This window comes from Manacus vitellinus, unplaced genomic scaffold (genome assembly GCF_001715985.3).
Source record: "Manacus vitellinus isolate BGI_N305 unplaced genomic scaffold, ASM171598v3 scaffold_17_pilon, whole genome shotgun sequence".
NCBI lineage: Eukaryota > Metazoa > Chordata > Aves > Passeriformes > Pipridae > Manacus > Manacus vitellinus.
The window spans coordinates 1,659,703-1,683,995 of NW_021939256.1; the positions used below are offsets into that span (position 1 = coordinate 1,659,703).

At 38.6% G+C, this 24,293-nt stretch overlaps 1 protein-coding gene across 1 annotated transcript; it reads left to right on the plus strand.

Moving 5' to 3' along the window:
- The first annotated feature begins 2,039 nt into the window (after nucleotides 1–2,039).
- Nucleotides 2,040–13,502, plus strand: GALR1 (galanin receptor 1). Its single transcript, XM_008931260.3, has 3 exons — nucleotides 2,040–2,741; nucleotides 9,715–9,780; nucleotides 13,161–13,502. The coding sequence occupies exons 1-3, from the start codon at nucleotides 2,040–2,042 to the stop codon at nucleotides 13,476–13,478; spliced, it is 1,086 nt and encodes a 361-aa protein (XP_008929508.2). The 3' UTR covers nucleotides 13,479–13,502.
- The last annotated feature ends 10,791 nt before the right edge of the window (nucleotides 13,503–24,293 follow it).

Consider the following 24,293-nt stretch of genomic DNA (forward strand, 5'->3'; position numbering starts at 1 on the left):
TCTGTAACCAATTTTCCTTCTTACTTGTCTGTAAAGTCTGACATTCTTTGGTCACCTCTCAGGCTATACTGTTCAAAAGATTCTATTTCTCAAGAAAACAGAAGTGTGAGTGATGAGGATTAACACAGCATTTCAGATGGAAAGTTGTTATCAATGTAATTGTTAGCATTAACTTCATTAAAGCCAAGTTTGCACTCCTGGCATCCCAGAAAAAGAGCGATGTCTGGCAACAAGACGTTATGCAAAAGCAAAATATCAAAGGTATTCAAGATGTTTCCTGTATCTCACTCACCACATGAAGGAATTCACAGTCAAACATAGTCATCAGCAACACTAGGAAAATCTATAGTGACTTCTGTTAATTTTCACAATATACTCAGAGCACTTCCAAAAAAGTGTGTGACATCCTAGAAATGTTTAACAATGTTCTTTCTCAAATCACTTGCAGAAGTAGAGACTGGTAGATTTGCATGGTAATCAAACGTCAAAAAATTATAAAGAATGCACATTAGAAAAAACAAACCACTCCCAAGTGTTTGAGGAATCTTTGATCGTTCATTTTTGCTTAATATGTTTGCAACTTCTTAACCGAGTTACAACAGATGCATAAAACAGCTCAATCCACGTAAGCTTCTAAGATCTATATAAACTGAATTGTGTTCTCCCACGAGGTGTTCCTTTGGACATAATGGAGCAGACCATATGTAAGTTTAATTAAAATCTACATCTGCAGAAGTCAATACCTTTGCAGTCAGCTGATGTGCAGCTGCTGAAATGCTTCAATATAAGTAGCAAAAAGAAAGGTAGAAAAAAAACCCTGTCAAACTGATGACTGAAAAATACGCAAACAAGAGCTCACTGCCTCCAACAGCGCATCTGGACGATTCTGGTGGTCACTGCTGCTGCCAGCTGTAGCTCCCTGACTGGTAATTCTAAAACAAGCGGCTAAGAACCCTCAGGCAAATCCGTTTCATTCATAACGCAGATATGCCGATGAGAATATTCACATGAACTCGTATCCATATTCTGGAGGAAGTTTTATATTTCACCCCATTCTGAAAAGACTGGATTTTCAGGAGCTCCCATGTCGGCACCGTTTAGGACTGCCTGCGTCTGCCCGGTTCCAAGGAGCCTGCTGGCCCTCAAGCGGGGATGCGGTCCTGCCGCGGCAGAGCTCACAACGGGAGTTGTGATTTGGCAGTGAAAAGCGGCTAGATTAGATTTCCTTTTTTTTTTTTTTTTTAAAGGAGTGACAACGTCTGCCACCTTTTGTCCTTTGAGATACTTCATAGTACGGACCGATTAATGGAAACCTGTGAAGGAGGTGAAAACAATGAGCACAGGCAGTGTTTAGCCTGAAGGACTTGCTGCCGGCTGGCTACCTGTTGAGGTGGGTTCACTCAGGCACTTCATTTTTTCTGTCTTTCCAAGAGAGTTCATTTAAGCCCGGCCGGACCTGCTGAACGCCGCCCAGCCTTTCTGGCAGACGCGGCTCCCGAGTCTCCCTAGGAGTGGAGGCACCAAGCAGAGAGAAGTTTTCTGCGGAGAGGACTGGGATTCCGCTCCTGCCCGCGGACCGCCCCGCGCTCCCACTGCCGCCCTGCGTGGGCAATCACAAGCTGAAAGAAGGGAAGAAAAGGGTGGGGGAAAATAAGGAGGGAGGAAAAAAACCCCACCCTTTCCTTCTCCGAGAAGACGTTCCTGGGGAGCTCAGTCTCCCGGAGCCGCGGGCTGCCACTGCCAGAGCGGGGGGTCGTGGACCCTCCGGCGCCGCGCGGGGCAGGCGCGGTGGGCAGGGGAAGGGGGTCCCGCGACAGGTGGGGTGGGGCTCTGCTCTGCGGGGGGCGGCGGGGCTGCCGAGCAGGCTCCGCGCCCCTGCGAGCGCCGGGGCGCCCTAAGCGGTGGCACCCGCCGCTTCCCCGCCCCTGCCGGCGCGGGTTGCTGGGGCGGCCGCCCTTGGCTCGCCGCCGTGCCGCGGTGCCGGGGAGCGGTGGCTCCGCGTTCCCCGCGGGAACTTTGCCCGGCGCGCAAGGGGAAGGATGGAGCCGCGGGAGCCCGCGGGGGGACCCCTCAACAGGTCCCGAGCTGTGGCAGAGCTGCCCCGCGGGGAGTTCAACCTCTCTGGGCTGCCAGAGGAGGAGGGGAAGCCCCTCTTCGGCATCGGCATCGAGAACTTCATCACCTTGATCGTCTTCGGCTTGATCTTCACCCTGGGGGTACTGGGCAACACCCTGGTGATCACGGTGCTGGCAAGGAGCAAGCCAGGCAAGCGCCGAAGCACCACCAACATCTTCATCCTCAACCTGAGCATCGCGGACCTGGCCTACCTACTCTTCTGCATTCCTTTCCAGTCTACAGTCTACGTGCTCCCCACCTGGGTGCTGGGTGCCTTCATCTGCAAGTTCATCCACTACTTCTTCACCATCTCCATGCTGGTGAGCATCTTCACGCTCTCGGCCATGTCCGTGGACCGCTATGTGGCCATCGTGCACTCCCGGCGCTCCTCGGCCCTGCGCGTTCCCCGCAACGCACTGGTGGGTGTGGGGCTCATCTGGGCACTCTCCTTCGCCATGGCCTCACCTGTGGCTCACCACCAGCGCATCTTCCACCGTGAGACCAGCAACCAGACCTTTTGCTGGGAGCACTGGCCCAACCCACGCCACAAGAAGGTCTACGTGGTTTGCACATTCGTCTTTGGATATCTGCTGCCACTGCTTCTCATCACCTTCTGCTATGCCAAGGTGAGGCAAATGTAAAAGGAATGGGGGAGTATGATGGTGGTAGATGTCAAGGATGGTGGTAGGGTCATCTCTGGGCATGTGTAGGGACGTGGCATTGTTGGGAGGAAAAGAAGTAGGGGTGAATTTACGGCACAAAGGGAGAGAACAGATTTTATAGCTGGGAGGAGACAACATCTGTGCAGTGGCACAAGAGGAGGGAGCAGGTTTTATAGCTGGGAGGGGATGACATCTGTGCAGTGGTACAGGTCAAAACAGAGATTGCATGAGGTGAACGGGGGGGTGGGGTGTGGTTTTGACAATTACTGGGGTCTCTCTGCCAGATTTCCTTGTTGCAGAATGCTGAGAAGCCCCAGTGCTCTGCTGCTTTCTCTGTCACCTCAACTCTTTTATTTTCTTGCAGTGCTGTATGAGGAGTTTAACTCAATGAAGTACAACAAAGCAACAAGTTGTCCAGGCTTCACAGTCGTTCTTTAAAATGCAGTGCACTTAAAAAAGACACAAACTACCAGTTTGGTCTGGTCCAGTTAACACATGAAGAGCAGAATGTGCATCCCACTGCCTGGTCCCTATGTGCCCTGTCTTGCCCCACCTGAAGCTGATGGGAGGTTTGCCTCTGACTTCAGCAAGGGAAGGTAGTTCCAGGGAGCAGGGCATGAGGACCCACACAGGAAAAAGTAATAAGCAAGGGTACCTAAATACAGGTATTTAAGGACTTTTCTGCTTATTTTTCTGTGTGTAATAATTGTAGCCTTCAGCATAGGGCCCTCTGCTTGCTGCTGAACAGGATCGGAACACGAGTTGCTACCTGCTGAGTTAGGCAGAGATCCTGCTGTTTCTGTGCCAGCAATCTTCAGCTGTAGGATTTCTCCTTGGGCAGTGATTTACATTTGAGAGGATAGGACTGCTCTTGCAGATAAGGACTGCTTAAATGTTGAGAACACAGTTCTTTAATTGGCAAGTTCAATAGATGTGCCTGAAGTAGTTAATTTGATCAAAGAATTTTATGTTCTGTTCTGTATTACATCAGTGTAATTGTGAGGTGCAAATTGAGACTAGAATGGCATCTTACTCTGCTAAAATCAAGGCATGCAGAACTCAAAGGACAATATTTCTAAATTACTGGTTGTAGAGAAACAAGTCCAACCTGGCAAATGAAGAAGAAATGTATGTTTTCATACATAAACTGAATACTGCTTTCCCTGTGTGAATACACTGGTATTTCATCTACAGTGGTGAATAAGACTGAGCTGTAGCCATAGATCATCAGTTTGAGGAAAACACTACATATTGCACAGAGAATGTTACAGAATGAGTGGAGAGGGAGCTTTTCAGCTACTAATTTTTCCCTATTTCAAAGACAAAGCATCTTCAATTTTAGTATGAAGTCTATGTGAGAGAAAACTGAAAACAATACTTTCTAAATTAGGATAGTCCTGCACAATATAGGGAGGAAAGAAAGAAATATGCTTAATCAAAATATATGCATAGTAAATATAACACATCCTGTTGTTACAAAGCACCTCTACAAAAGTAGATATCTCAATATTAGTATGAATATGTAGTTAAAACAAAACCAAAAGAACCACAACAAAAACCCCAAGCCAACAATAGCAACCCTATGTAAAAACATGCCCAGAACAAGTCAATGAAATCAAGGCCACTTAATATTACAATAAAATCATGTGCTTAAATTATTGCCAGGCTAGGATGTCATGCTTGCTTGGTGATGAGTTTTGAGTCTATACGTATTATCCTGCTTGCCATGGTGTCAGACTGGAAGATCTAACCTGAAGGCCTGAGTTTTAGAAGATACCTAGGACATACCTGGTATCCCATCAGTGTCAATGACACTGCAAAATGCCATGACGTGTACAAGGCTATTGAAGGTATTTGTACCCCACAACTTGTATCCCACTTGTTCCTGCCCTCATTAGGAGCCGCTGGCAAATCTCCATCTGCAATAGTTGGGCACTTGGGGCAGAGTGAGGAAGAAATTAAGGATGATAGTAGCTGAAAATCAGAGCTGAAGTTTCAGATTTCTCCAAGCCATTGCTACTCTGACAGATCTTGAGTAAATTGGTCACTGCAAGCTTTTATTGATGTTAATAAAGTTTTATGAAGTACAACAAGTATTTTGGCTTCTGAATGCACACAGAGTTAGAGGATTGCTGCTGTGGAATACCATCAGAAGTACTATAAAGACCATAGAATCATAGAACAGTTTGGGTTGGAAAGGACCCTAAAGATCATCTAGTTCCAAAACCCCCTGTCATGGGCAGGGACACCTCCCACTAGACCAAGTTGCTCAGAACTCCATCCTACCTGGCCTTGAACACTTTCGAGGATGTGGCATCCACAGTTCCAGTACCTCACCACCCTCATAGCAAGGAATTTCTTCCTAATATCTAATCTAAACCTACCCTCCTTCAGCTTAAAGCTGTGACCCCTTGTCCTATCACTATATGCTCTCATAAAAAGTCCCTATCCAGCTTTCTCATAGGCCTCCTCTAGGTACTGGAAGACTGGCAAAGGGTCTCCACAGACCCTTCTCTTCTCCAGGCTGAGCAACCCCAGCTCTCAACCTGTCTTCATAGGAGAGGTTAGTCTCTGCATTAGTTTCTTATGGACTTCACTGATTTTCATGAAGAGTGGATCAGTGAAATAATGCAATCTTCTGATACAGATTAAGATCTGATACAGATTAAGACAAAGGAGACTAATTTCTCTATTTGAATATATTGCCTTTTCCAGACTGCTTTAAGGCAGTTCTGTTTCTTTCATAAGCAAATTGCAATTGAACTTTCAAGTTTTGAAAGTCTCATTTTTTAGGCACTCTAATAGGGAGCCAAGTTCTTTCTTTCTCTCTCTCTCTCTCTCTTCCCCCTAAATTGTATTAGGAAAGATTTATATCTTCCCCAGTGGATAACCTGCAGAAGTTCTGATAGTGCCAGGTATTTGGAAACAGTGTCTTCCCAAAATACCTCACGTGATGTGCTCTTCAAGTAGAGATTCACGAGGTTGTGCTCTGTGTCTTGTGTGTACAGTTTCACCTTTTCTCTCTTCCGTAAATAACTTTGCTTCAGTTTCAGCCAAATTTTTGATAGAGAAGTGAAAATATCAGGAGGACTGATATTTCCCTAGTTTTGTGAAAACAGCAGCCAATGAGTGAAGAAGGTAGAAAGTCTCCATCATCCTCTCTTAAGGAGAGTCAGTTTGCACTCAACTGCTAAACATCAGACAAGCCATAGGGGAAGAGGTCTTATGTATGGAGAAGACACATCTTTTTGGGGGACACAGTCAAGAAGTCACAAATCTGTAGGAAACAAGCGTTTGTTGCCTCACAGACTTAATCTTGAAAGAAGTTTACTACTCAAGAGAGAGGATCAGTGATTATGTCATTTTTAGTTGAGTCACAGCACTGCATACTTGTAGACAGTCTGTATTCTGACTTTTTCATTGCTTATCATACTACTTGCCATATTTTTTTAATACTGACTTTTCTGTGTGTGCTTTGTAACAGTGCTACAACATTTGCTCACTAATGTGTTCCTAAAGAGTGAAGTGATAAATGATTCCCAGACAGCTTCTAACAAAAATTGGCACCTGCCAGGGTCATGCAATGTGACAACTAATTTTGGATATCACAGCTTTTCAAGGATTCAGTCCTTGAAAATCAGGCCTCCTTCAATCAAGCCTTTAGGTTGGACACCTGTAATTATTAACAAACTTTTCCTTTTATAGATGTATGATTTTAAAAGCTTTTTTAAAAACAAATATGTCTTGCCTTGGGAGTGTTTCCATTGTTATCTATCATTCTGAGCATTCTGAATTCACAGAAGTCATGTATGATTTATCGAATTGGTTAAAACTAAGCCAAAAAAAGTAAGAGCCTCAACATAAGATACAAGCTTATGTGGTTTTTGGCTTCAGATATTGTATCTTAAATTTTGCTGAGCAGCAAGGGGAAAAATTATTAAACTGCACTGAAAAGAGTGACACACTTAATTGAAAGAGTGAAGGATCTATTGTGACAATAGAAGTAGCAACATTACTTTAAAACATGGATTGCAGGCAATGGCACTTGAATTTAAATCAGGTTCATGCTACAGAGATGGTTCAGAATGTAATGCTTACATTATGGCTCTGTTAAACAAGCAGTTCATTCTTATTAGATAATGACCTGGCTTTCCTTCTGCATGATTTCCTTCTGCATGATTTTCAATGGCTGATAATGAAGGTGTAGTCAGTGGAATTATTGTATACATGCAGATGGGAAGACAGAAAAGCTGTTCCTTCCCTCAGAGCCAACTAAGAACAGGGACATGAAAGCTGGAGTTAGAAAAGTTTCATGTTTCTTTTCTACAGAGCTTAATTTTTTAAAAAAATGTTGCACCTTATGAGAACAGGTTAGGACCTGTTTTTTAGCAAGCTGGGTATTTAATTCCATAGGTTAAAAATGCAATGTAATTATATTAGTGCAAATGTACCCACTAATACATGCAAATGTACTAGTGGATATTTTGAAATACTTTCTTAAGAGAAATAGCCTGAGGTAAATTAAGAGTTGCATGTAGAATTATTGTTCATTCAGGTAAAGACAGTGGCTGTTAGAGGAATAATTTAGTATTCATTGGCCCAGAGAAGAGATAATTTGAAATGGGCGATAAGGAGAGTGTTTTTCATTTACCTCGTAGTGTTTGTGCATAAACACAGCTCTTTTTATCCCTCCATGGCATTCTGTGTAGGTCTTTGAGTGCTGTTCCACTGATGTTGATAGGTAATTGCATTTTGCATATTTCTCTTGCTGCTAGTTTGCATACCATCTGGTACACTACTACCTAGAGCCGGCATGTTTTCACTGCAGATGCTTATTTTATGAAATATATACATAATCTGAAAGAGGGGAAATTGAAAAGGATTCATTTAAAAGTTATCATCTAAATTGGCACCAAAACTCTCCACCACCATCTCCCATCCCCACCAAATATCCAATTTAACGGTTTTGTCTACTGCATCTTTCTTTGGATTGGAGAGAGATGCAATGCGAAAATTTATGCTAAAAGTTTAAGCACAGAAGACAAAAATACTTGTAACTTTAAAAAAAGACTTTGCAGTTCTGATTTCTGGGATGAGTTTATCTGATTTTAGTCTCGGACTGTGAGGGTCCAGTGAAACAGCCCATCATTGTAAATTATGTGAAGGAAATATGATAGATTGTGCAGCAGTGATGGGAAGTGAACTTAATTTTATTCCTTGCATGCCCTTTTTTTAGTTTTACATTTTTCACCAATGGACCCAGCAATTCAACTGTTTTGTACAGGGTGATGGTAAGTGAATCAAAAGTCTGTGAGCCAGATGGTTATTTTCCTGATCTTCTGATGGACTTCAGGGTTTCCTCTGTCATTTTCTGGTCTGCTTCATCCTGAAGAAGAAAGTAGGAATAAAGCCAAAAGGGGACCTTCTCAGGGAAAACTGATTTATTTTTTCCCTGCTTTTCCTGAGCTCAGGTTAGTCTTGGTGGCAGTCTGGATAGTGTTTCAGAATAGGAAGTGCTTGCAGTATGAGTCTTTCACATGTTAGTGCACAGACAACCACAAACAGACAGCACTTAGAATATTAAGTGGTTACAATTAATTTTTAGTCTTATTATTGTTCTTGATTCACTGGTAGCTAAGAGTAGACACTTAAAAAGTGGAATATGCTGATGAGCTATGGTTATTCACAAATACCAATTTATTTCTTTTAATTCTCTAAGACTCAGATGCCAGAGTGGGATCATATCTCTAGGTAACTTTGATGTCTGTCCTGGTAGTGGTTAGCTGTGCTCCCCAAAGAAAACAAAGAAAATGTCCCCAGATGATATAAAAGAACTTGAATTTGCACCCTTTTCCCCACCTTAAGAAGGCCTTATGGACCATAAAATTTAATGTTACATTCCTTAAAAAAATATTTTAAAGCTGGATTATTTTACCTACTAAATCTGGATGATCTTACCTTTTATATTATTCTCATTTCATCTTAGAGCAATGTAAAATGCAACCTAGCAGCATCATCTAACAGAGCCCATCACTTTGATGCTGTCTCTAAAAAAATTCCTCTTGCTGTATTTTAATTAAATCCTCCAGTTTAATAAGAATTTATCTTTTTTATTCTGTATGGTTTGTAGTATGTTAAGCATATTCAGCTGAAGAGCACATTCCCTGCCCTCCATACCTACAAATCATGCCATAAGAATATACTGGATTCAGGTAATAATGACTGCAGATAAAGTAGGGCATGTACCTCTGTGCATCCACTATCCAAAATCTTATGTGTAAAGTACTGTGTTGAAATTTGGATCCTGCTCTTGGATGATGAGCCTTTTTGTAACATATTTTTAAAATTACTCATGAAAGATGCATGGCGAGTATCATAAAATTGTTGATAAAAGTCACACCTCATATATTGTGCCTCATTTTAGTATAAATTATTTTTGAAAGCCCAAGCTTCTTTTGAAGATCAAGTAGTGCCAGCATCCCGATTACATTAATCAAAAATCCATCTGAAAGAAGGAAATTACTCAGGTGACACAGAAAAACTCCGACTCAAAATACATTTTTCTTGTGTTACACTCAGTAAAGGTCATTCTAAATTAACAGGTATTGATTTTTAATGGAAGAAGAGTGGTTGCTAATTCTAGGTGCATGGTGGGTTTCCTTGTTAATTCATAACATGTATTTTTAATGTAATATGTCTGAATTTTTATATAAGAATTCAGTTGTGGTCTGTTTCATATTTGTGGACTCATACAGATGCAGATATGTATTTCCTTCAGTTTTCATACTGTGCACTTTGGAAATGTGTAAATTGGATCAGCAATGCTTGTAAGGGAATCATACAGTGCAGAAGAGCATACTCTAAGATATGTGGGTTTGAATTTTATTTGAATAGGAAACGGTGAAATACAATACAAGATACAAATTAATCTTTTCAGGTCCTTAACCACCTGCACAAGAAATTGAGAAACATGTCAAAGAAGTCAGAAGCATCCAAGAAAAAGGTATATTGTATTCATTACTATTATTTATTTGTTTATATTTTAGTTTTATGGCTAAACACATTTGGTATTTTATTGCTTGTTGCTAAAGATGTAACAGAAAGAAGAAACTGAAATTAAGTATTTCATGAAGTATTCAGTGTCCCTCTGAACTTAGCAGGATTGGAATCTTTTGCAATCCAAGTTTTCCATCACATTGCATCAAGCCATTACCTGAGATCCCCATATTTTGAACTTCAAAGCATCTGAAATTTAGGCATGGAGAGACAACCTATCTTTAGAATTAAATGGTTTTGGTCTTTTTTTCTCACAGGCATTTTCCCCTGACTAAATGGGATTTTTTTAAATTAGCTGTTTTTTTAATATTTTTTAAAGAATTCCTCTGTTATATGTTTAAAATTAGGGTCTCTAATAAGAGACTTTTAATGATTCTCCTAGTCTTCTTTGATTTTCCACACAGTGTTTTTTGGTTCTACATTCAAGATGCAAGTTACATACTGGTTACCAGTAGAATCATTAAAGGTCTTTAAAGCAGAATATAAGCTTTGTGACTTAGAACAATATTTGAAAGATGTGTTTATACCAAGAAATTGTCAGTTAATATAATACAGATTTGACCACAGTAATCATCAACTAACTCCTCAGTTTATGACACTGGAGTCAGAAAAACCCCTTAGGCAATAGCTCTTCATTTGATCTGATCACTATTTCCATATGGACATGCAGACTGTCTGCAATGTAAATGAGATGTACATGGGCTCAGCAGGGAATAAGCAAGCTATTATTTATGCATTCTCTATTTTCCTGAAAAATACCCTAGTCAATAGATTTCGATTCCTAGAATTAGGACCTTTACGACCCTGATTCTGTAAAATACTTAATATATACGGTTTTGCATTTAATGTTGTCAAGGCCAATGGTGTAGTTTTCAAAGACGTTCTATATAATGCCATTTCTAATCTAAATTATTCTCAAACTGGAAATCTGTGCATTCCGCTAAACACTAACTCTAAGAATTACATAGCTGGCTAGGAACTAGCATTCGTAGCTTCAGGGTGAAGTATTACAGACATGATAAAGACTGCTTGGATGAATCAGGATTCAGTAATCAAAAGGGGAAAAAAAAGTAAGCCAGAACTTTTCTTTTGCCTTAGAAAATAAGTTTCTGAATCTAAGGCCTAACTTACGTTTTTCAAACACTACATTCATTAGTGTGCTAATGCTCTCTCTGGTTACCATAGCTTTTTTATTTTTATTTCCTTCTACTGTCTTGTTAAGAATGCATTTCAGGTGTAATTATACATTTGTGGCTGTATTGAAACCTTTAGGAATATTTTGGTAGTAGAACCTTACAATAAATTTGCTGTTTGTGTGGAAAAAAGTTAATGAAAAATATTAATTTGCCTAAATTATATTTTTCATGCATTTTGGTCACCAAGCATTAGTATTAACAATATATCAGACAGGTTTTATTTGCTAATGGGAAACAATAAGCAAGCCCCCATTAGATAAACAAGAGCTGCTCTTTAGTGATATCTTGTTTGCAAGACATAGTGATGATTTGAAAAGGTAAGCTCTGAAGTTAGGCTTAGGAGGAACAAAGGGATAAAACAAATGTTGTAAGGTTTCCTAATGCAAAATTGCTTATTCTGCAGATGTGAAATAACTTCAGTAAAAGTTAAAAGGGACACATGGTCAGCCTCTGCTTTCAGGTGCATCTGTAATCTACTGAAAGGTGGTGATTTTCACAGTTAATTTTTTTTTTAGCATTTTGGACAAACCGAAGTAATATGCCTCTTTTGAAGTACATGTGGTATCCTGAAAATCTGTTTTCACTTGGAATATTAACACATCTAACACAGTGATCAGAGAATGAACTGTTCTTAATTTGTACACCCTTCTTAACACGCATTCTACTGATGAGACCTGAAAAAGAAAACATTTCTGTGGCTGTTTTAGTGGCAAATGACTTAAACTCCATAGGGCTAAGTAGAGGAACCACTTTTGAAAAGATGATTGCTTAAGACTATACAAATTGTATTAACTACAGATATAATGTCCTCTGGTTTCTGTTGTGAGATTATGCTAACCAGCAACAGTATCTGTCATAAGTTATTTTGGCCTGTTGCCACAGAAATCAAAATTTTTTCCCCATGAGTTTCTCTAAGTCAACTCCTATTCTGATCAGATAGATCAGTCGGAATTATTACTGAGCATTAATCACTTCAAGAAGTATAGACCAAGTTCAATAAACTATCAAAAACTCAACATATTTTCTGTGCTGCAATATTTATCACTCTATGGTCACTGGGTTAGTTTTGGCTGTGAAGAAGTCTAGAGACTAAGTTTTCTGAAAAATTACATTAAAAAGCATTAATATAGTCATCATAATGACCCATAACATAATATGCTTTTGAATTATTATCAACTTGCAATTGGGAGGCTAATTGAGTTGAAAGAATACTTGTTAGATGAGTAGATATTAATTAGTTAGGCAACTGCAAAGCAGTAACTTGTTTCTGAATTAAGTGAAAGCTAAAAAAAACATTGACAGTCAAATTCCACTGTGCCCTGACAGAACTTCTTCAGCACCTGGAGGGTCGTACTAACTGATTCTGCAGCTGTCAGAATGGATCTAATGATGTTGATGGCTGTTCGTCTCATAAATAGTGAAAGTGGAATATGGAGGCAGCACTGAGGATGTTTTGTGTTCCATTTTTTTAATTCAGTATTTGGTGGTGAGCTTTAATTTCCAGATTGCTTTTGACAACATGCAATCACCAGAAAATTCAAGCTCCTTACTCTTTTTTTTCCTCTACTTGTATCCCAGAATGTGGTTGTATGACACTCCCTGTGGAAATTCTATCTTTAAAGGAGAGACTTTCAAAAAAATTCCCGCATCTTTAGTAAGCACTTGAGCAAAGTGACTGCTCTAATCTCTTCCATGAGCTGCCTTTATGTATACTAGATCTCTCTTGAAATTTTCATGAGAAGTCCTTGTGCACTGTACTAAAATATAGATCATCAGATCTGGATGAGATTTCCCAAAGATCTCTGTTAATATTATTTTACATCAGGCTTACATCCACCTCAGAAAAAGCTAGGCTTTTGTGTAGGGAGTTGGGAACACCATTCTTTCTCTTTGAGGAAAGTTATGTGTTTGCATTTTACTATGGCATTTTTAAGCCTAAGGTTCTCCTTTGCAGTAGTTCACTATGAAAAATAAAGCCCATACAGGTAATGGGGTAAAATCAGTAATAAATATTCCAGTGTGGTCTGTATCAGTGTACTTTTTTTTCCACCAAATAATGGTTTTGAGGCAGGTTTAAAGCTGATTCTTCAAGTGCTCATCAGACATCTGTGTTTTCCTTTCCTTGTCTCAGACAGCACAGACTGTGTTGGTGGTGGTAGTGGTTTTTGGCATCTCCTGGCTGCCGCATCACGTGATCCATCTCTGGGCTGAATTTGGAGTTTTCCCACTGACTCAAGCCTCCTTTCTCTTCAGGGTAATCGCACACTGCCTGGCTTACAGCAATTCTTCTGTGAACCCAGTTATATATGCATTTCTATCTGAAAACTTTAGGAAGGCCTACAAACAAGTCTTCAAATGCCAGACGGGTAAAAAGTCACCTCTGAATGATGCTAAGGAAAATAAAAGTCGGATAGATACACCACCATCCACCAATTGTACCCATGTGTGAATATTGAGAAGGCCTGTATGTTGGCTCTTCATTTGTGTCAACTAAACACCAAGAAAAAGCACAATGAGCTTTATCCTGTGTTTATCTTGATAAAACTAATTGGTATTTAATGTACTGAAGTTGCATGTGTAGCAAAAGTCTGTTAAACTGGTATGAAAGAAACCTGGGCTGATCCTTTGCATCTTAGATAGCTTTATCAAATGAAGCTCTTGAACCCTTTTAAGATATTTAAATATTTAAAGATATTTGAGAAAAAAATGTTGAGATTATATGTCTGTATTCTTACTCACTAAGCATACAAATATACAAGAAGATGTTGATATGGACAGGTAACTTTCTGACATCTTACTCTATCAAAGTGAAATGATGGATAAATTTTCTGTCTTAAAGATAATAAATACTGGGGTACTATGATTTCAGAGAGTAAAACTTCTGTTCTCTCTTCAGATTGTTTTGACAATGCCTTTTTTTTTTTAAAGTAAGCATGGGCTCTGATTTGGAGTTGAAGTAAGCCGTGTACAACTTGAGGTAATTGCTTTAGAGAGGAAATGCTAATTTTATCTGTTTAGCTGTTTGTAATGTATCTTACTGAGCAAAGATGGACTGTTTTTCCACTTCATATGGCTACCTTACTGTAGACATAGAACTTTTATGTATGCTATAGAAGGTTTTTTTTACGGTCTGTGTGTAGTTGTACCAAAATGTGGATTTATGTCTAACTGAGGGAACCTTTTCTTCACGTGTTGAATGTGCATGTGTGTGTATGTTTTCTCAACTTTATAGACTTTGAGATGGACATACAGTTTTAAATGTGCAATATATGCATATGTTTTAAAATATTATGTTCCATAAAGCAACTCTAGACAATGCGTAAGTATTTAAAAATAGCATTCCCTTAAAAGTTGTGGGGTTTGATATCATATAGTTTTAAATTGGAAATACACAGGATGTTGCGTTGAAATGAATGCAAAATATGTATTGCAAATGGTACAATTCTGCAAATTCTTAAATAAAATTAATAGTTTCAGCAATTTTATAAATATATTTAATAGGTCTCTAAGTGGTAAACCACTAAAGAAATAGTGGAAGGGCCCTTACTCCTTTGAGAACATTCTTTTAGCTGGAATAAGATATGATTTTATCTTTCTTATTAATGACTCATAGACTCATAGAGTAAATCAAATTAAAGGAACCTCTGGACATACTCTCAAGGCAGGGATATCTTCAGAGTTATATTGCTTCCTTGTCTAGGCAAGTTCTGAAAATTTCTAAGGATGGCAACTCAATAATATTTTTGGGGCAACCTGTGCCAGTGCCTAATTACTCCCACTAAAGTATTTTTTCTTATCCAGAGTTGGAATTTCCCTTGACGTATCTTGTGGCCATTGCTTTCTGTCCTTTTGCTGTCTTCTCTCTAACTTACTAATATGCAATTTAAGATGGCAATTAAATTTCCCCTAATCTTCTCTTCTGAAACAATGTGTCGCTATCGTGCCCCAGGTCCTTGGCCAGAATAGTGGCCTTCCACTTCCCTCCCTCCAGCTTATCCATCCCTCTCACGAACTGAGGTGTTCAAAGTAAAGAGTGTGTTCTGATGTAGCCTCATGAGCACAGAATAGACTAATTGCTTCCCTTGACCTTTGAATGATTCTTGCTAATACAGCTCAGTATTATAATTTATTATTGCAAGGTTATGCTGCTGACTCATTTAATTTAATTTCTGCTTTAGAAGCACTCTAGTCCTTTTCTGAAGAATAGCACTGAGTCCCAGTCCAAGTTTCAGAACTTCACTTCTGGCTTTGTCGAACATCATGCACTTGATAGTGGTTACTTCCATTCCTCCAGCTGATCAACAGCCCTCTGAAAGGTAGCCCTGATCTCCAAAAAACCATCACTACCCCAGGTTTGGTATCATGTGTAAAATTGGTGAGAGAGTCCTGCACCGTTGTCCCGGACCTTGAAGATGCTAAGTAGTGTTGGCTAGATTCTCTTTCAGATTCCTTTTTCTCCACAAACTTGTCATTAAAAAAAATAATGCAGAGTGGTGGAACATCAGCTATGGAGGGTTAGTGAACATAAAAATATTTACGTGTATGTGTCAGTATTGGAATCTTGGAATCAGTAAAATAATATTGAAGACGTGCTATTGCATGTGTGGCGTTTGCATCCATTTGTTCATATGAAGAGATCATTTGATGATATTGCTAGGAAAACAAATTATATGGAAAAAAAACAATCTCAATTGGAGAAGGAGGGTTTATCTATGCAGGAAACCATTTCCTAGTTTAGAAATGAGGTTCAGAAAGAAGTTCCTTTGAGTTTTCAGATCCTCATCACCTCAATCACTCAAATTATTAAAGCACTATTAGACTTCAGCTGAATTTATAACATGTTAGGAAATTCTAAAATTTTGAAAATGGTTTTTAAAAGAAAAAAAATTGTGATTTTATTACTTTGAATAAAAATTACCATGAAAATCTATAAGTATATATATTTGACAAGCTGAGTTTATTGTTTTATCTGGAGAAGGCTTTTATTTCTTAATTGTACATAATTTTAAATCTAGGAGCTACATCTATTTAAATTTTAAGGATGAGGGGGTGGGGGATGGGGATGTAGTAACAACTACTCAGAAAGATCCCACCTCGTTCCTGGAGAGTATCAGTAATATTTCCACCTAACTTTTCAGAGAAATCTTAAGAAACAGTTCATACCCCAAGGCTCAATTTCCTGCTTAAAACAAGCTTTTGTTGGTCCATGTTTCTAGTGTGTGACTTTGTCATACCCAGTGGTGACAAGAAAGTTGTGAATATAAAAGCAGTGTTAATGTGTGTTGTGAACTGTGTCCAAACTTGGAGCAGCTGAGCAGTTGGTTGGGAAGGTGTCATGCCACAATAATGGATGACTTGAGTAGAAAATCAGGGAATGGGTGCTAAGATCCCTTACAACTGAGTGTCTGCTTCCAAGTTCTGAGCTTGTTGGGAGGGATTATTACTTCTGGTGGAAAGCAAAGCAAAAGTTCCACCTCATTGACTGTCCTAATAAGTTTTTTTACATCTTTTTTTGACCAGAAAGGTTAATTTCAGTGTACATGAAGTAAAGAAGAGGGGAAAAAAAGAAAATAATTTCTCTGGCTAGGGCTGACTTTTCCACTGATAAACATAATATCACTGAATTTCACCCTGCTGTGTGAATTTGAAAATATGCTGTACAAAACAAAATAGGAAACAGGAATGATCACTCGAACTCCTCTCAAACTAAAGCAAGATTTGTATTTGTAACTAAGAAAATTCTTGCATTTCCCTTAAAATTCCTTAAAACAAATTCTCATGTTGTGAGAGTTGGAAACTGTTACTCACATATTTTTTCAATAAAGTCCCTAAAATTTCGTTGTATGTGTACTGCCAAAGTCCTACATTACTGTGCTGCTTCACGAGCACCTCCAGAAGTATAAAACGTACAATGCACTTTCAACACTTGGGATGTATCCAAACAGACCAAGTAGTGGGAGTTGCTCAGTTCATCTTAAAACTGTGTGTTAGTGGAGAAATGTAGAAGTCTTTCCTTTTCATAGTTTTCTTTGCAGAGTGGATGAAAGACCAGAGGAGGGGTAGCATCCCTGTAACACCTCGGGCTAACGTAAGAGGTTCTCCTTTCTTGCATGCTCTGGAAAGGAGATCTGTTCTGTCCATCTTCTGAGGCTGTACTAAGATACTGCAGCAGATTAATAGCCAAGTTGGCATTCTATACATTAGATTTTCTGATTTGTACCACTTTTGCCTTAAAAAGATACAGAAGTCTCATTAAAAGAGGTAAATAAATTATTTATTGTTTGCCCTGCCTGGTTGTGGATAGATATTTGACATACTAAAGATTACAGCAGTGATCTTCTTCAACTAATAAAGCCTAAAATACATTTCCAAGATTCATGTGGACCCATTGTGCACTGCTGTACGTAAATCAGATTTAGGATCCATAGCCAAAAAAAAATAAATTAAATGGCATTTAGCCAACATACTGCTCATGATGTGCAAACACCTGAAAAATGAAGGAATTTGCTTACATATATGTTCAGCTGTACTACCTTCACAGCTGATTGTATCACCCACCTAACTAGTTTTGAAGAAAGGAATCTTTTTAGTTTAAAGTGAAGCTGACACTTAATTGCTGCTTCTAAGTGAGTCATTAAACCATACTGTTTTCAGTCAGAATTGTGCACTAAACATTACGCTTTATATATTTAATATTACAACAAAATAAATTTTATTTTACATCCCACATTGTAGGGAAAGAGGAGGATCTCTTTATAAAATAATTTTGTGAATGCATTATTTTGGACATTGTTATCTTTGTGGTTGCTTCAGAGTATGATGTGACACATTGAACCTAATGATATTCATGGTATTTTGAAAAAGGATAAAATCAGAGAAAAGAACAGCTTCTAGCTTGCAGAGCTTGTGTTAGTGTTCTGTATTCAGTACATGTACAAATGTCAAAGACCCAAAAAATTAAAAATCTGTGTTTGTTTCAATGTATAATGCATGTAAAGTAACATGTAGTTCTTCTAAGATATACTGTACTTTGCATGGATTTCGTGTGTTAGTTCCAGTCATCACTTCTTGGCTCTGTAATACAAAATACAAACTGCTTTTCTTTAAAATTTTTTATATAATACTTAAAAACAAGCAGTACCCTGGGGATAACATCTAGCAAAAAAAGTGAACAAAAAACTCAATAGCGTTAGATGGCTAGATGTCACTATGGGTTGAAAATTTAACTGATATGAAAAACATTCACATTTTCAAGTACTTAAGTGCATGGAATTAATTAACACTTTTTATTCAAGTGTAGTTTAAATCTCTGTAATTTATGTATAGTTTAAGAGACATGCAAACAGAGCCAGATTCATGTATTTGAATATGAGAAAAAGCAGAGTTCTCCAGTGGTGTGAAGTACAAATCTATTTTATGAAAACCTGTATGTGGCTCCACTTTTGGAAGAAAGCAGTCAAATTAGTGCATATTTTGTGTGCATTTGCATTAACATTGATCAAGGGCTATTTTAATACAGCAAAAATAGCTGGTTGAGCATGAAACAAGATTACAATCAGTTTTATACATAATGGAAACCTTTTAAAAACAAAAGTAAATGCTACAGCATGGATTAAAATTATGTGCACTTTATCCGTTTTACTCTTCAATACTAAAAGAATTCTTTGTATATTCACAGGTATGTGACATTTGTAGATATATTAGTGCACCTTGTCCAGATGCATTTACCAGATGAAGACTGAGGTCTCATTTTCTAGAAGTATTTCCTTTTGTGCAACATTCTTCTCCTGGAAAAGTTTGTACAATTTCCGTTGCATGCTCATTCCATTCCCCCATAAATATTTAACCACATTTAAATTTTACTGAGAAAAATAAAACCTCCCCTCCAGTATTAAATCACCTGAGCTACATAGATGTTTCTGGCAATACCTGTAGAGAATTTACCAACTTGTTGAGGTTTAATATTAAGATTTTGAAAGAAAATACAAAATTCTTTCTGGTGTCTTGTAGATGTGGCATTTACAGATGAGGTTATGGTGTGACAGTTCCTTTACATTGAATTTCATGGTTTAGCACAAGCAAACTGATAGTTTTAATATAGTAAAATGAAAAGTCATACATTTAGGAATTAAGAACATAAGGCAAACTGTAAGAAATTATAATTGTACTGAAAAATGTTGAGACTGAAACTGTCAGTTAATTAAACACGACCTCCAACTCTGTGTAAATGAAATGACCTGCATAACCCCTGGAATCCTAAATTAAAGACATGGTGGTACCTGGGGTTGAGCCACTGGAAGCACTGTTGCCAAGTAGGGGCTTTCACATAGACATTCCTAGAAGTTCTTAAAAAAACCAAACACCCCAGCTGAAATCTGTTAGCAGTTCAGCACACTCACCTCCTAACTGGACACAGGAGAGAAAATATAATGAAAGGCTTGTTGGTCAAGATAAGGACAGAGAGGGATCACTCAGTATTTACCATCACAGGCAAAATAGACTCCAGTCAGTGAAATTAGTTTAATTCATTAGTAATCAAATCAGATTAGGATAGTGAGAAATAAAACCAAATCTTAAAAACATCATCTCCTCATTCTTTCCTTTTCCTGGGCTCAACTTCACTCCTGATTTTCTTTAGCTTCCCACCCTGACCGGCTCAGGGGGACAGGGAATGTTGGCTGCGGTCAGTTCATCATATATTGTCTTTGCCACCCCTTCCTCTTCAGGGGCAGGACTCCTCACACTCTCTTCCCCTACTCCAGTGTAGGGTTCCTCCCATGGGAGACAGTCCTCCACCAAGTTCTCCAATCTGAGTCCTTCCCATGGGCTGCAGTTCTTCGCTAACTGCACCTTCCATGAGGTGTAGTCCTTCAAGAACAGAGTGCTCCAGCCTGGGTGCCCCATGGGGTCACAGTCTTCTTCAGGCACCCACCTGCTCCAGAGTGGGGTCCTCCACGGGCTGCAGATGGATCTCTGCTCCCTTATGCTCCTCCATGGGCTGCAAAGGGACAGCCTGCCTCACTATGGACTGCACCATGGGCTGCAGGGGAACCTCAGCTCCAGCACCTGGAGCACCTCCTCCCCCTCCTTCTTCACTGACCTTGTCTACAGAGTTCTCTTTCACATATTCTCACTCCTTTCTCTCACTACAGTTTCCACAATCCATCCAGCTCCCCCTTAGCTATGTTATCCTAGAGGTGCTACCATCATTGCTGATGGGCTCAGCCTTGGCCAGCAGCGAGACCACGGAGCTGGCTGATATTGACTCTGTGGAATGTGGGGAAAGCTTCAGGCAGCTTCTCACAGAAGTCAGTCCTGTAGCCCCCCTGCTACCAAAAGCTTTCAATGCAAACCCAATACAGAGGGCTATTGTTAAGAAGTGGCCTCATGACATCACATAGATCTCTACCCATACAGACAGACAAACACCTGATGCTTTGCCTCTCTGAATCAAGCAGATGAGTTCACAAGGTCACATACTGTGAAATTAAGCTGTAATAGTTAAATCTGTAAATTAAGAGGAAGTTTTTACATTAAGCCATAGGTATAATTAGCCCTAGAATGTTTAATGAGTAAATGCAGTATATTACTCTTGCTTCAAATTATATTTGGGTATTTCTCAAAAGATTTTATATATTTAAACCTCAAAATGTGGATTAGGTGATAGCGCCTCTATGAGGAAAAAAATGCAATTTATGTTACAGATTATTTAGAGCTGATGATCACAGTGGCCCCTTCTGGCCTTAGCCTATCTGCATTCTTATTTCTGTAATTAATAGTATGAGAGTTATTCAAATAAGAAGCAAAACATGCCAAAACTGAGCTATTATTCAGTCAGTAAGTGACCATCTGACTATGTATAAAAAATGACTCCCCAAGTGGGCTACATCCTGAAAAGATCTTATGATGATTAAGAAATCAAATTGAAATCTCTGGTATATGGACTGCCATCGGTAGAGGAAGAAGGCAAAAAATGCTGTATGCTCTTCTCATTTTCTTAATTACTTTTTGCCATAATTGCTCCAAGTGTAATCACTCTGCATTACTTCTGCATAGCAATTATTGTTTTCATGGGAACTGTGAGCTGATGATTGCCAGCCCATTTGAAACACCTGCACTTCACTCCGTAAATTGATATCAAACCTATTTACCAACCTTTTGTGAAACTACTGGAAATCTTTACAAGCTAGAGCCTCTGACAGTAGTGTTTTCAATTTGACTCTGCTTAAATGAAACCTTATAAAGGTTAATTCTGTCTTGAAAACACATGATCTGCTATGGTGTTTCTGATAGGTTCTGTGACAGATAGACCTGACTAATTATGGGTCCTATGTGAGTTTTAGGAATAACAATTACAAAATTGCTTCTGTCATGAATTCTGCTCACTTGCAAGAGTTGTACAGTGCTCTGATCATGAAGGGGTGTGCTCCCAGCCTGCTGTCAGCAGTTAGGCTTTGCTGAGCATGCTACTTGGTTAGGCCAGCATCTCATCCCACATATAGCTGCTTCCCAGCTGGCCTATCTGCCATGCAAGGCTTCTGATGGAGTTGTAGGTGGGAAGACTGATACGAATGTGGGCTTTGCTGTTTTCAAGACTTCTGGGTTCTCCTTACTGAAGTATCTACACAACAGGTTTTGAGTTGCATTTTGTTTTGTTGTCTCCTACCCTAAGTGCTACAAGAGAAGAGCAAAGAGACTTGTTTATCCTTTATAAGTAAGCCTGACTGGGATCTTGAGCAACAAGAAAACCTCTTCTGTACTTTCGACACTGAAATCTGTGATCATGCCACATGGAATATCTTTGCTTCTTTCTCCTTATCTTCTGCCATTTTGCTACCTTAAGTGAAATTCACCTTGTTCTAATTGTACAAATAAACTAATCCCACAATTCTATATCTGTAAAGACAAAATGTATAGCTATAGATTTAAGATTATCCTAATATTATGGCCTGATAAACTAACTGAAAAGTGGTACCTAATTATTAATGTCACAGGAGAAGGGAGGATAGGAAGAGTGGGAGTAAGTGTTGAAGACAGTTATGTTTGTGACTGGAATTTTTTAGGGTTCCAACTTTCAACCTCTACCTAGGAAATACTTAACAGTTTATAGGCAATTTGCAGGACAAAGCAGAATGTTCTGGACTTGGGTAATTATTTTTCTTTACATGTATTTATCCCTGCATGTCTATAATAAACCTTGCAGAATCGTATTTCTATTAGGTTGTCCCTTGTTGCTCTACAGTGTTGTCCTGAGATGCGTTTTCAGCTGTTCTTGCATTAATATGGATGAATATTTAAATACTTTTTTTTAACTCTTGTGATGATCTTAAATAAAAGGGTTTATTTTTACCTCCAACTTGGCAGACACCTGGCTACAAGGCATAGTTTATGTATAAATCACTACTAAATATCCAGGGAAATAACCCAGTAACATTTGAAATTATTCTTGGGGCAAAATGAGACACAGCAAGGATGTTCAAATATGGATTTAATTCTCACTGCAGCATTACAGCCAAAGATGTGTGAAGCATGCTTGGAAAACATTTATACTGTGATATCATCCTGGAAACATTCTTAATGTAAAAGTAATGCAGAACTGTACCATGAATAGGACTGAAAATATTGTTCAGATAAAGGGCTCATGGACATTTTGCTGCGGATGAAATAGTAGGTGAATGTTTAGGGTGTTTTCTAATCACAGAAATCTCAATAAATTTTTTGTGTGTGTGTTTTGCTAATTTTGCCACATCCAGAAGCTTTCTATAATGCCACTTGAAATAGAATTTTGTATTTAAATTATTTATTCAATAGTTTTAATTAATTTATAAAGGCAAGAGTTTGTTCCTCTTTATATAAAATAGCATCGTTATCAATGGTTTAGTTGAGTACAAATGGAAGTAAATGGTCTTTCCTACTTCTAATATGTATCTTATTGTATTTCCCACTCTTAAATATAGTATTCAGAGACTTTTCCTACTTTCATTGTAGAATACTGATTTTCTTGTGATTTTAAGTGAAATCACTTTCATCAGTGTAAAAGGACTTGGTAATAAAATGCTGATAAAGAGGAAATTATTATAGGAAGAACTATGTTGTGAACATTATTTTGTTTATGAAATTTAACTTACACCTTGTAATTGGAATCCTTTTCTTCTTACGTATGAATGATATTGTTGTATTTCATTCTGTCTACCTAAAAAGATGCAGACAAAACATATTATTTGTTTGGTGACTTTGCTTTTTTTAAAAGTGTATGCTAATCAAATTAAAGCTCATGAATGAGCTGAATGCCTGTTCATGTCCTGCTTTTCTTATCTATAAAACCCCCTTACTGTTATTGAAAAATACACTGCTTTTAAACTACTTTTATCCTCCAACAATTAGTGCACGAGAGAGAAAGAAGAGGGAGAATGTTTGTAAGATCTGCAACCCTCATCTGGACCAACAGGTTTTCCTCTCCTTTTACTTTGCAACCAGGGGGGCCGCAGGGTGCTCAGCACAGGGGCTAATGAACACCATCACGTTCTTGTCCCAGGGTGCTGGGTTATACATCAGGTTTTGGAGATGAAATCCCGTTTTCTCTGTATCATTGCATTTATTGCAATTTATTTAATAAATTGTAACTCTGACTTGTAATCTCTCCCGAGTTGAGTTCATTTCTCCCTATGGTTTACTTTCAAACCAGCACATGAAGTCAAGTGCATCCCTTGTTTTCATTAGAAGAAACAGTGAAAACTGTTCTTATTGCCCAGATCCTATTCTGTTATCATTCTCGTTGTACTGTAAGTCCTTATGTACTTCACCTGAGCAAAAGCAAAGTGATCGCTAAATTAATTATCGGGACTTTATTGAAGGAAAACAAAAGATAAAACAATGAATATGTAACAGCAGAAGATACTGAAAGAAGTAAGTCGGATATCAGGGATACCAGCTATCACTGAGCATTTGGAAAGTTCTTCAGCATGCAATTTTTGGGGATTGATCATTATATGATTACAGGTCAGTAAACTTTCCTACCAGCCATGGTTATACCGCTTATTTTACTTTTACTTTTTTAATCTGATCTATCTCCACAGGAAGTTAGGAAGTCTTTCTAATTATTTTGGTGGAAATCAGATCTGACTCTTCTACTACGAAATAGTGTTCAAATTGCTGCTTCTGCAGTCTTTCTCCATGCTATAGAACATTGTTCTTGTGAAGACAGAAAATCAAGTATTCTCTGAGGAAGAAGAAAATCTCCTGATAAGCCTTTAATGTCATGAAA

Coding starts and splice junctions, on each gene's coding strand:
- GALR1 (XM_008931260.3), top strand. CDS start 2,040: ATGGAGCCGCGGGAGCCCGCGGGGGGACCCCTCAACAGGTCCCGAGCT. Junction 2,742..9,714: donor TCACCTTCTGCTATGCCAAG/GTGAGGCAAATG, acceptor TAATCTTTTCAG/GTCCTTAACCACCTGCACAA. Junction 9,781..13,160: donor CAGAAGCATCCAAGAAAAAG/GTATATTGTATT, acceptor TCCTTGTCTCAG/ACAGCACAGACTGTGTTGGT.